General features: G+C 50.2%; 1 protein-coding gene across 1 annotated transcript; it reads right to left on the bottom strand.

Moving 5' to 3' along the window:
* Window positions 1-320: 320 nt before the first annotated feature.
* On the bottom strand, window positions 321-9,200 carry FLG (filaggrin). The gene is made up of 2 exons (XM_032594383.1): window positions 9,063-9,200; window positions 321-8,460 (listed from the first exon to the last, which is right to left on the bottom strand). The coding sequence occupies exons 1-2, from the start codon at window positions 9,198-9,200 to the stop codon at window positions 844-846; spliced, it is 7,755 nt and encodes a 2,584-aa protein (XP_032450274.1). The 3' UTR covers window positions 321-843.
* Between the last annotated feature and the right edge of the window lie 1,203 nt (window positions 9,201-10,403).

Here is a 10,403-nt window from a genome sequence, read left to right on the forward strand (position 1 = left end):
GAAGGACCTGTGGTTAGTAATTTCTGTGTACTAATCTTGGTTTGACTTGGCTAATACTCACTTGGGTTGATGTTTGGGTAATAATTATGGTGTGATTCATGATTAAGCTAAGCCTTTTTTCAACCTGAAGGTGATTGTGTGGGACAATGATTATGTTAAGTTCTTTTTTCCTTGGGCTCCTTATTACTTTTGCATGGTGTATAATTGCCATTTGGTCATATATCTTTCTAGTGATATAAGAAAAAGACGTAATTTTGGCTATGGGGAAGTAAGTTTTCTGGGATCTATGACAAATAAGCATAGAAGAGACACATTATGACATATGCCCAATTGTTTATTTTGAATCTTTATGCAATTCACTTTTTTGATTTTAATGAAGCCAGAATAATATAGAATTCCATTACAAGGATAGTCCAGAAAGATGTACTGAGCCCTGATAATAACATTGGAGGTTTGGCCACTAGAACAGTGATTTTATAATTTTTGCCACTAGAACAGTGATTTTATAATATTTTTCACAAAGATCAGTGCACAAATCTACAAAGGTCCTAAAATTTAAGCTCACAAAAGAAAAATGCTTACTTCAACCCCAACACCCAAAATACTGTGTTTTCTAAATGTAGGTCTAAATAACATTGTTTATTCCCATTCACCATTTCCAAACAAAGGCATAAATCTTCAGAGAATAAACTAAACTATGCCCAAGGAAAGAAATTGTGTAACTTATTCAAAATAAAATGGTAACGTAAACCCTTTGGAAGTATAATGAGAAGTTTCTTGATGCAAAGTTATGTCTTGTTTCACTTACCTACTCTCAGTATTAATTATTTTTTTATTGGCTTCTCACTCATAATAATAATATCTTTCTAACTGACCAAATCCCAACTGTTTTGAATTATCACTTGAATGATTGTATGTTCGTGACTGCATATTACTGTCTGATATATTGGATGTTATAAATTCATCTCCAGAGTGAGGTCTGTCCCTGAATGCCATATTGGTGCAATCATAACTTACACGACCATACTGAGACTGTCCAAAATCTGAATCAGACTTCCCACAATTTTCTCTCTGCCCTGGAGGAGAAACTGATTTCTGGTAGAAATAAGCCCCTGAGTGCTCAGAACTGCCACGTACATTGTCATGTTGTCTCCTTTGACTGGACCTGGACCGTTCCAAGACTGACCCTGACTGAGTATCTGAGTCTTCTGATTGTCCTTCACTGTCACTGGCCTGACCGGTTCTGGATCCCCGGTGTCTGCTGTTACCAGATCCAGAAGAGCTTTGTCCACGTCCGGCACCCGAATGTCTGGAGCTGTCGTCTGACTGCCGAAGGTGGCGCCCTTGCGTTTCCCTGGTGGTGGATCCTGACTCTCGGTGGGCAGAGTCTGACCGCCCGCGGGACGCCGTCTGCCCTTGACGGGACCCTGAGTGCCCGGATCTGTCTCCTGACTGCTGATGGTGGCTCCCTTGCCTTTCCCTGGTAGTGGATCCTGATTCTCGGTGGGCAGAGTCTGATCCCCCAAGGGAGGCCGTCTGCCCGTGAAGGGATCCTGAGTGCCCAGATCTGTCTCCTGACTGCTGGTGGTGGCGCCCTTGCCTTTCCCTGGTGGTGGATCCTGACTCTCGGAGGGCAGAGTCTGACCTCCCACGGGAGGCCGTCTGCCCTTGACGGGTCCCTGAGTGCCCAGACCTGTCTCCTGACTGCCCATGGCTAGACCCATGTTCCTTCCTCAAAGTGGACCCAGACCTTCCGAGGGTGTTTGAAGATTCTCTACCTGCACCTTCTGAATGTCCTTCGCTGTCGCTGGCCTGACTCACACTGGATCCCCGCTGTCTGCTTGCCCCGTATCCAGAGGACGATTGTCCGTGTCCAGTGGCTGAGCGTCTGGAGGTGTCTGCTGACCGGTAACGCTGGGATTCTTGTTGTCCTCTTGTGCCGGATCTTGACTGCCCACGGGAGGAGTCGGTGTGTCCCCGAGAGGATGTCTCTCCGTGATGAGACCCTGATTGTGTGTAGCTGTCTACAGAGTGTCCATGACTAGCTCCTTGTCGTCTTCTGGTACCAGAGTCTGACTGTCCACGGGCAGAATCAGAGTGCCCATGATTGTCTCCCTGCCTTTGATGAGAGCGAGAGAGTCTAGAGCCGTCTCCCGCATGGCCATGGGCAGACCCACGTTGGTTTCCTGAACCAGACCCATACTGTCTGTCCGAATCTTCTGAGTGTCCTTCACTGTCGCTGTCCTGACTGACACTGGACCCTCGGTTTCTCACTGGCCTGGGTTCAGATGAGGATTGTCCATGCTCAGGGTGTGAGTGTCTAGAGCCGTGTGCCTGAGTGGATGACTGATGGTGACGAGATCCTCGCTCCGAGTGTCCACCATCGGCTGCCTGACCCTCAAGGGATCCTGCCTGTCTAGAGCTGTCACGTGCCTGCTCAGGGCGGGATCCTTGTCTCCCTCTGGTGCTGGATTGAGACTGCCCGTGGGCAGAATTCAAGTGTTCTTGGGAGGGTATCTGGTAGAAATAAGCCCCTGAGTGCTCAGAACTGCCACGTACATTGTCATGTTGTCTCCTTTGACTGGACCTGGACCGTTCCAAGACTGACCCTGACTGAGTATCTGAGTCTTCTGATTGTCCTTCACTGTCACTGGCCTGACCGGTTCTGGATCCCCGGTGTCTGCTGTTACCAGATCCAGAAGAGCTTTGTCCACGTCCGGCACCCGAATGTCTGGAGCTGTCGTCTGACTGCCGAAGGTGGCGCCCTTGCGTTTCCCTGGTGGTGGATCCTGACTCTCGGTGGGCAGAGTCTGACCGCCCGCGGGACGCCGTCTGCCCTTGACGGGACCCTGAGTGCCCGGATCTGTCTCCTGACTGCTGATGGTGGCTCCCTTGCCTTTCCCTGGTAGTGGATCCTGATTCTCGGTGGGCAGAGTCTGATCCCCCAAGGGAGGCCGTCTGCCCGTGAAGGGATCCTGAGTGCCCAGATCTGTCTCCTGACTGCTGGTGGTGGCGCCCTTGCCTTTCCCTGGTGGTGGATCCTGACTCTCGGAGGGCAGAGTCTGACCTCCCACGGGAGGCCGTCTGCCCTTGACGGGTCCCTGAGTGCCCAGACCTGTCTCCTGACTGCCCATGGCTAGACCCATGTTCCTTCCTCAAAGTGGACCCAGACCTTCCGAGGGTGTTTGAAGATTCTCTACCTGCACCTTCTGAATGTCCTTCGCTGTCGCTGGCCTGACTCACACTGGATCCCCGCTGTCTGCTTGCCCCGTATCCAGAGGACGATTGTCCGTGTCCAGTGGCTGAGCGTCTGGAGGTGTCTGCTGACCGGTAACGCTGGGATTCTTGTTGTCCTCTTGTGCCGGATCTTGACTGCCCACGGGAGGAGTCGGTGTGTCCCCGAGAGGATGTCTCTCCGTGATGAGACCCTGATTGTGTGTAGCTGTCTACAGAGTGTCCATGACTAGCTCCTTGTCGTCTTCTGGTACCAGAGTCTGACTGTCCACGGGCAGAATCAGAGTGCCCATGATTGTCTCCCTGCCTTTGATGAGAGCGAGAGAGTCTAGAGCCGTCTCCCGCATGGCCATGGGCAGACCCACGTTGGTTTCCTGAACCAGACCCATACTGTCTGTCCGAATCTTCTGAGTGTCCTTCACTGTCGCTGTCCTGACTGACACTGGACCCTCGGTTTCTCACTGGCCTGGGTTCAGATGAGGATTGTCCATGCTCAGGGTGTGAGTGTCTAGAGCCGTGTGCCTGAGTGGATGACTGATGGTGACGAGATCCTCGCTCCGAGTGTCCACCATCGGCTGCCTGACCCTCAAGGGATCCTGCCTGTCTAGAGCTGTCACGTGCCTGCTCAGGGCGGGATCCTTGTCTCCCTCTGGTGCTGGATTGAGACTGCCCGTGGGCAGAATTCAAGTGTTCTTGGGAGGGTATCTGGTAGAAATAAGCCCCTGAGTGCTCAGAACTGCCACGTACATTGTCATGTTGTCTCCTTTGACTGGACCTGGACCGTTCCAAGACTGACCCTGACTGAGTATCTGAGTCTTCTGATTGTCCTTCACTGTCACTGGCCTGACCGGTTCTGGATCCCCGGTGTCTGCTGTTACCAGATCCAGAAGAGCTTTGTCCACGTCCGGCACCCGAATGTCTGGAGCTGTCGTCTGACTGCCGAAGGTGGCGCCCTTGCGTTTCCCTGGTGGTGGATCCTGACTCTCGGTGGGCAGAGTCTGACCGCCCGCGGGACGCCGTCTGCCCTTGACGGGACCCTGAGTGCCCGGATCTGTCTCCTGACTGCTGATGGTGGCTCCCTTGCCTTTCCCTGGTAGTGGATCCTGATTCTCGGTGGGCAGAGTCTGATCCCCCAAGGGAGGCCGTCTGCCCGTGAAGGGATCCTGAGTGCCCAGATCTGTCTCCTGACTGCTGGTGGTGGCGCCCTTGCCTTTCCCTGGTGGTGGATCCTGACTCTCGGAGGGCAGAGTCTGACCTCCCACGGGAGGCCGTCTGCCCTTGACGGGTCCCTGAGTGCCCAGACCTGTCTCCTGACTGCCCATGGCTAGACCCATGTTCCTTCCTCAAAGTGGACCCAGACCTTCCGAGGGTGTTTGAAGATTCTCTACCTGCACCTTCTGAATGTCCTTCGCTGTCGCTGGCCTGACTCACACTGGATCCCCGCTGTCTGCTTGCCCCGTATCCAGAGGACGATTGTCCGTGTCCAGTGGCTGAGCGTCTGGAGGTGTCTGCTGACCGGTAACGCTGGGATTCTTGTTGTCCTCTTGTGCCGGATCTTGACTGCCCACGGGAGGAGTCGGTGTGTCCCCGAGAGGATGTCTCTCCGTGATGAGACCCTGATTGTGTGTAGCTGTCTACAGAGTGTCCATGACTAGCTCCTTGTCGTCTTCTGGTACCAGAGTCTGACTGTCCACGGGCAGAATCAGAGTGCCCATGATTGTCTCCCTGCCTTTGATGAGAGCGAGAGAGTCTAGAGCCGTCTCCCGCATGGCCATGGGCAGACCCACGTTGGTTTCCTGAACCAGACCCATACTGTCTGTCCGAATCTTCTGAGTGTCCTTCACTGTCGCTGTCCTGACTGACACTGGACCCTCGGTTTCTCACTGGCCTGGGTTCAGATGAGGATTGTCCATGCTCAGGGTGTGAGTGTCTAGAGCCGTGTGCCTGAGTGGATGACTGATGGTGACGAGATCCTCGCTCCGAGTGTCCACCATCGGCTGCCTGACCCTCAAGGGATCCTGCCTGTCTAGAGCTGTCACGTGCCTGCTCAGGGCGGGATCCTTGTCTCCCTCTGGTGCTGGATTGAGACTGCCCGTGGGCAGAATTCAAGTGTTCTTGGGAGGGTATCTGGTAGAAATAAGCCCCTGAGTGCTCAGAACTGCCACGTACATTGTCATGTTGTCTCCTTTGACTGGACCTGGACCGTTCCAAGACTGACCCTGACTGAGTATCTGAGTCTTCTGATTGTCCTTCACTGTCACTGGCCTGACCGGTTCTGGATCCCCGGTGTCTGCTGTTACCAGATCCAGAAGAGCTTTGTCCACGTCCGGCACCCGAATGTCTGGAGCTGTCGTCTGACTGCCGAAGGTGGCGCCCTTGCGTTTCCCTGGTGGTGGATCCTGACTCTCGGTGGGCAGAGTCTGACCGCCCGCGGGACGCCGTCTGCCCTTGACGGGACCCTGAGTGCCCGGATCTGTCTCCTGACTGCTGATGGTGGCTCCCTTGCCTTTCCCTGGTAGTGGATCCTGATTCTCGGTGGGCAGAGTCTGATCCCCCAAGGGAGGCCGTCTGCCCGTGAAGGGATCCTGAGTGCCCAGATCTGTCTCCTGACTGCTGGTGGTGGCGCCCTTGCCTTTCCCTGGTGGTGGATCCTGACTCTCGGAGGGCAGAGTCTGACCTCCCACGGGAGGCCGTCTGCCCTTGACGGGTCCCTGAGTGCCCAGACCTGTCTCCTGACTGCCCATGGCTAGACCCATGTTCCTTCCTCAAAGTGGACCCAGACCTTCCGAGGGTGTTTGAAGATTCTCTACCTGCACCTTCTGAATGTCCTTCGCTGTCGCTGGCCTGACTCACACTGGATCCCCGCTGTCTGCTTGCCCCGTATCCAGAGGACGATTGTCCGTGTCCAGTGGCTGAGCGTCTGGAGGTGTCTGCTGACCGGTAACGCTGGGATTCTTGTTGTCCTCTTGTGCCGGATCTTGACTGCCCACGGGAGGAGTCGGTGTGTCCCCGAGAGGATGTCTCTCCGTGATGAGACCCTGATTGTGTGTAGCTGTCTACAGAGTGTCCATGACTAGCTCCTTGTCGTCTTCTGGTACCAGAGTCTGACTGTCCACGGGCAGAATCAGAGTGCCCATGATTGTCTCCCTGCCTTTGATGAGAGCGAGAGAGTCTAGAGCCGTCTCCCGCATGGCCATGGGCAGACCCACGTTGGTTTCCTGAACCAGACCCATACTGTCTGTCCGAATCTTCTGAGTGTCCTTCACTGTCGCTGTCCTGACTGACACTGGACCCTCGGTTTCTCACTGGCCTGGGTTCAGATGAGGATTGTCCATGCTCAGGGTGTGAGTGTCTAGAGCCGTGTGCCTGAGTGGATGACTGATGGTGACGAGATCCTCGCTCCGAGTGTCCACCATCGGCTGCCTGACCCTCAAGGGATCCTGCCTGTCTAGAGCTGTCACGTGCCTGCTCAGGGCGGGATCCTTGTCTCCCTCTGGTGCTGGATTGAGACTGCCCGTGGGCAGAATTCAAGTGTTCTTGGGAGGGTATCTGGTAGAAATAAGCCCCTGAGTGCTCAGAACTGCCACGTACATTGTCATGTTGTCTCCTTTGACTGGACCTGGACCGTTCCAAGACTGACCCTGACTGAGTATCTGAGTCTTCTGATTGTCCTTCACTGTCACTGGCCTGACCGGTTCTGGATCCCCGGTGTCTGCTGTTACCAGATCCAGAAGAGCTTTGTCCACGTCCGGCACCCGAATGTCTGGAGCTGTCGTCTGACTGCCGAAGGTGGCGCCCTTGCGTTTCCCTGGTGGTGGATCCTGACTCTCGGTGGGCAGAGTCTGACCGCCCGCGGGACGCCGTCTGCCCTTGACGGGACCCTGAGTGCCCGGATCTGTCTCCTGACTGCTGATGGTGGCTCCCTTGCCTTTCCCTGGTAGTGGATCCTGATTCTCGGTGGGCAGAGTCTGATCCCCCAAGGGAGGCCGTCTGCCCGTGAAGGGATCCTGAGTGCCCAGATCTGTCTCCTGACTGCTGGTGGTGGCGCCCTTGCCTTTCCCTGGTGGTGGATCCTGACTCTCGGAGGGCAGAGTCTGACCTCCCACGGGAGGCCGTCTGCCCTTGACGGGTCCCTGAGTGCCCAGACCTGTCTCCTGACTGCCCATGGCTAGACCCATGTTCCTTCCTCAAAGTGGACCCAGACCTTCCGAGGGTGTTTGAAGATTCTCTACCTGCACCTTCTGAATGTCCTTCGCTGTCGCTGGCCTGACTCACACTGGATCCCCGCTGTCTGCTTGCCCCGTATCCAGAGGACGATTGTCCGTGTCCAGTGGCTGAGCGTCTGGAGGTGTCTGCTGACCGGTAACGCTGGGATTCTTGTTGTCCTCTTGTGCCGGATCTTGACTGCCCACGGGAGGAGTCGGTGTGTCCCCGAGAGGATGTCTCTCCGTGATGAGACCCTGATTGTGTGTAGCTGTCTACAGAGTGTCCATGACTAGCTCCTTGTCGTCTTCTGGTACCAGAGTCTGACTGTCCACGGGCAGAATCAGAGTGCCCATGATTGTCTCCCTGCCTTTGATGAGAGCGAGAGAGTCTAGAGCCGTCTCCCGCATGGCCATGGGCAGACCCACGTTGGTTTCCTGAACCAGACCCATACTGTCTGTCCGAATCTTCTGAGTGTCCTTCACTGTCGCTGTCCTGACTGACACTGGACCCTCGGTTTCTCACTGGCCTGGGTTCAGATGAGGATTGTCCATGCTCAGGGTGTGAGTGTCTAGAGCCGTGTGCCTGAGTGGATGACTGATGGTGATGAGATCCTCGCTCCGAGTGTCTACCATCTGCCTCTTCACCCTCAAGGGATCCTGCCTGTCTAGAATTGTCAGGTCCTTGCTTGTGTCTATTTTTCTCTTTTCCTTTTAGTCCTTTGGATGTTGTCTCCTTCCTTTTTTCATGGGTTTTTCCTGATTGTGTGGATTTTCTCAATTTTTCTTCTTTTTCTTCTTGTACTTTGTCTTCATCTAAATCATCGTCTTCATCTTTTGTATGGTGTGCATGGTGGTTTTGGTTTTGCTCTGTTGCTTGGAAGTTCTGTCTTCTGTTTGACTCATAGTATGCTGTAGCCAACTTGAATACCATTAGAAAGTACTCAGTGAAGTCAATTTTCTTGTCATGGTCTAGATCAAGAATATGCATGAAGACATCAGCAGTGTCTGGGTCATCTGGATTCTGTACATATGGAAGATACAGGGAGATTACATGAGAGTGATTCAAATGGTGAGTTGAATAATCCAATCAACTGGTGATTCTGATTTTTGTTAAGGAAATGTGGGACCATATGTGGTTTTGTATCTTTGCTAATGTTCAGTTTATGATTCGTTACAGGAAAGTGTAGATAATGTACCTAAAAATATATGTTAAATAGTAGTTTGTGAAAAGTAATAATTTGGATGGGTCATATTACTGCTTTTTCTTTTTAATGTACATATGTTATGAAATCCATCAGTGCATTGTCTTTGTAGTGGAGCTTGTTAGCATTCTTGAGATTAGGAAACATAATATGAAGAACTAATTTTTGGTGTTCAGTTTTTGTCATTGAGTATTTATATTTCTTTCATAGAAGATGAATGTATGTTTGTGTGTTGTGCACATTTTTGTTTGCACATAGTATATCAAATGTGTAAAGAGAGGAAAATAATACTTGTTTTGAATTAAATGAAGTCTCTTTTCTTTTCCAAAAGTAATAATTTACAAAGACTTCACAGATATTGTCACAATGCTGCTGCAAAACAAACATGATACACCCTTGGGTCCTGGCTGATATCCCTTACCTTCAGGACTGGCCGAAACTCTCTTTCCAGGAGCTCCTTCAGTTCTTCCCTGCTCAGTGTGTCAGTCTCCTTGTCTGTTGTTGAGTACTCATGGAATAGGTCGATGATGGCAATGATGTTTTCCAGGAGAGTAGACATCTTTTGGTAGTAAAGGTGAACCTGGAAGGAAGAAATAAAAATGTGCTTTTGTATGTCTTTTCTTCTTCTTCTTCTTTTTTTTTTTTTTTTAAAAAAAAAGATTATTTAGTTGAGAGAGAGAGAGTGCGAGCAGGGGAGGGGTGAGAGATACAGAATCCAAAGCAGGCTCCAGACTCTGAGCTGTCAGCTCAGAGCCTGATGTGGGGCTTGAACCCGGGAACTGTGAGATCGTGACCTGAGCTGAAGTGGATGCTTAACTGACATAGCCACCCTACTGCCTCTGTCTTTTATTTTTCTAAGGTCTTATCAATTATTAGATTGAATTTCTACCTTTGTTTAAAATCAACATTTCATGATGTATATAGTATTTTTAATTGGATAGGGTGGCTTTAATAGCTTCTCAATATTATACATTTTTTTTGTTGTTGACTGGCTTTCATTTTGCCACTTAATGAAGAGCATTTAAGGCATGCTCAATTTATGTAATTGGTGAACAAAGAAATTACTAAGCAGGTCAATAAATCTAAGTAAGCATTTATTTTATAAAAGCATTGTAATGACATCCAAATAAGCATTTATTTTATAAAAGCATTGTAATGACTACTTTAGAAGTTATAAAACCAGATGAAACTAATATGATATAGGAAACAATAATGTGAAAGACATGACTGAAATCGAGCTAAAGTATGTATGGACCTTGGATTATTTTATGAGAGGAAATAGGTGTTTAATTCTTGACATTGTTAAACCTGTATTTTGATAAGTTTATGAGTAACCACTAAAATAATGCAGTTTATAACTTTTCAACCATAGAGAGGAAAAATAAAAATTAAAAAAAAAAGCTTCAATCAATGCATTGGAAACCAGGAAAGAAGAAAATAAGAAGCATAGATAAGGGAGGGTAAACAGAAAGTGTAAAATATAAAAGTAGGATTACATATAATTTTATCATGAATTATGTATGTGAATTGATCAGACTGGTTGGCTAAAAGACAGTTTGTAAAGATTGAATTAAAAAATACAATTGTATGCTTTTTACAAAAAGAAATTAAGATTTTTTTCAGGCACTGTCATTTATGTTGATATCCCAGACCTTGAACTTATGTGTAATTGTGCTGTCCCCAAAAGTCTGCATCTCAAGGATTGCACTTTCTGACCTCCTCTTGTACTCTGATTTCAATAATTCTGTGGCCTCATTGTTTA

The sequence above is a fragment of the Lynx canadensis genome, chromosome C1 (genome assembly GCF_007474595.2).
Source record: "Lynx canadensis isolate LIC74 chromosome C1, mLynCan4.pri.v2, whole genome shotgun sequence".
Classification (NCBI taxonomy): Eukaryota; Metazoa; Chordata; class Mammalia; order Carnivora; family Felidae; genus Lynx; species Lynx canadensis.

Bases quoted from the DNA above. Each gene is read 5' to 3' on its own strand.
- FLG (XM_032594383.1), bottom strand. From the start codon at position 9,200: ATGTCTACTCTCCTGGAAAACATCATTGCCATCATCGACCTATTCCAT. The intron at 8,461-9,062 runs GTAAGGGATATC...CCATATGTACAG, and splicing joins AGTTTCGGCCAGTCCTGAAG to AATCCAGATGACCCAGACAC.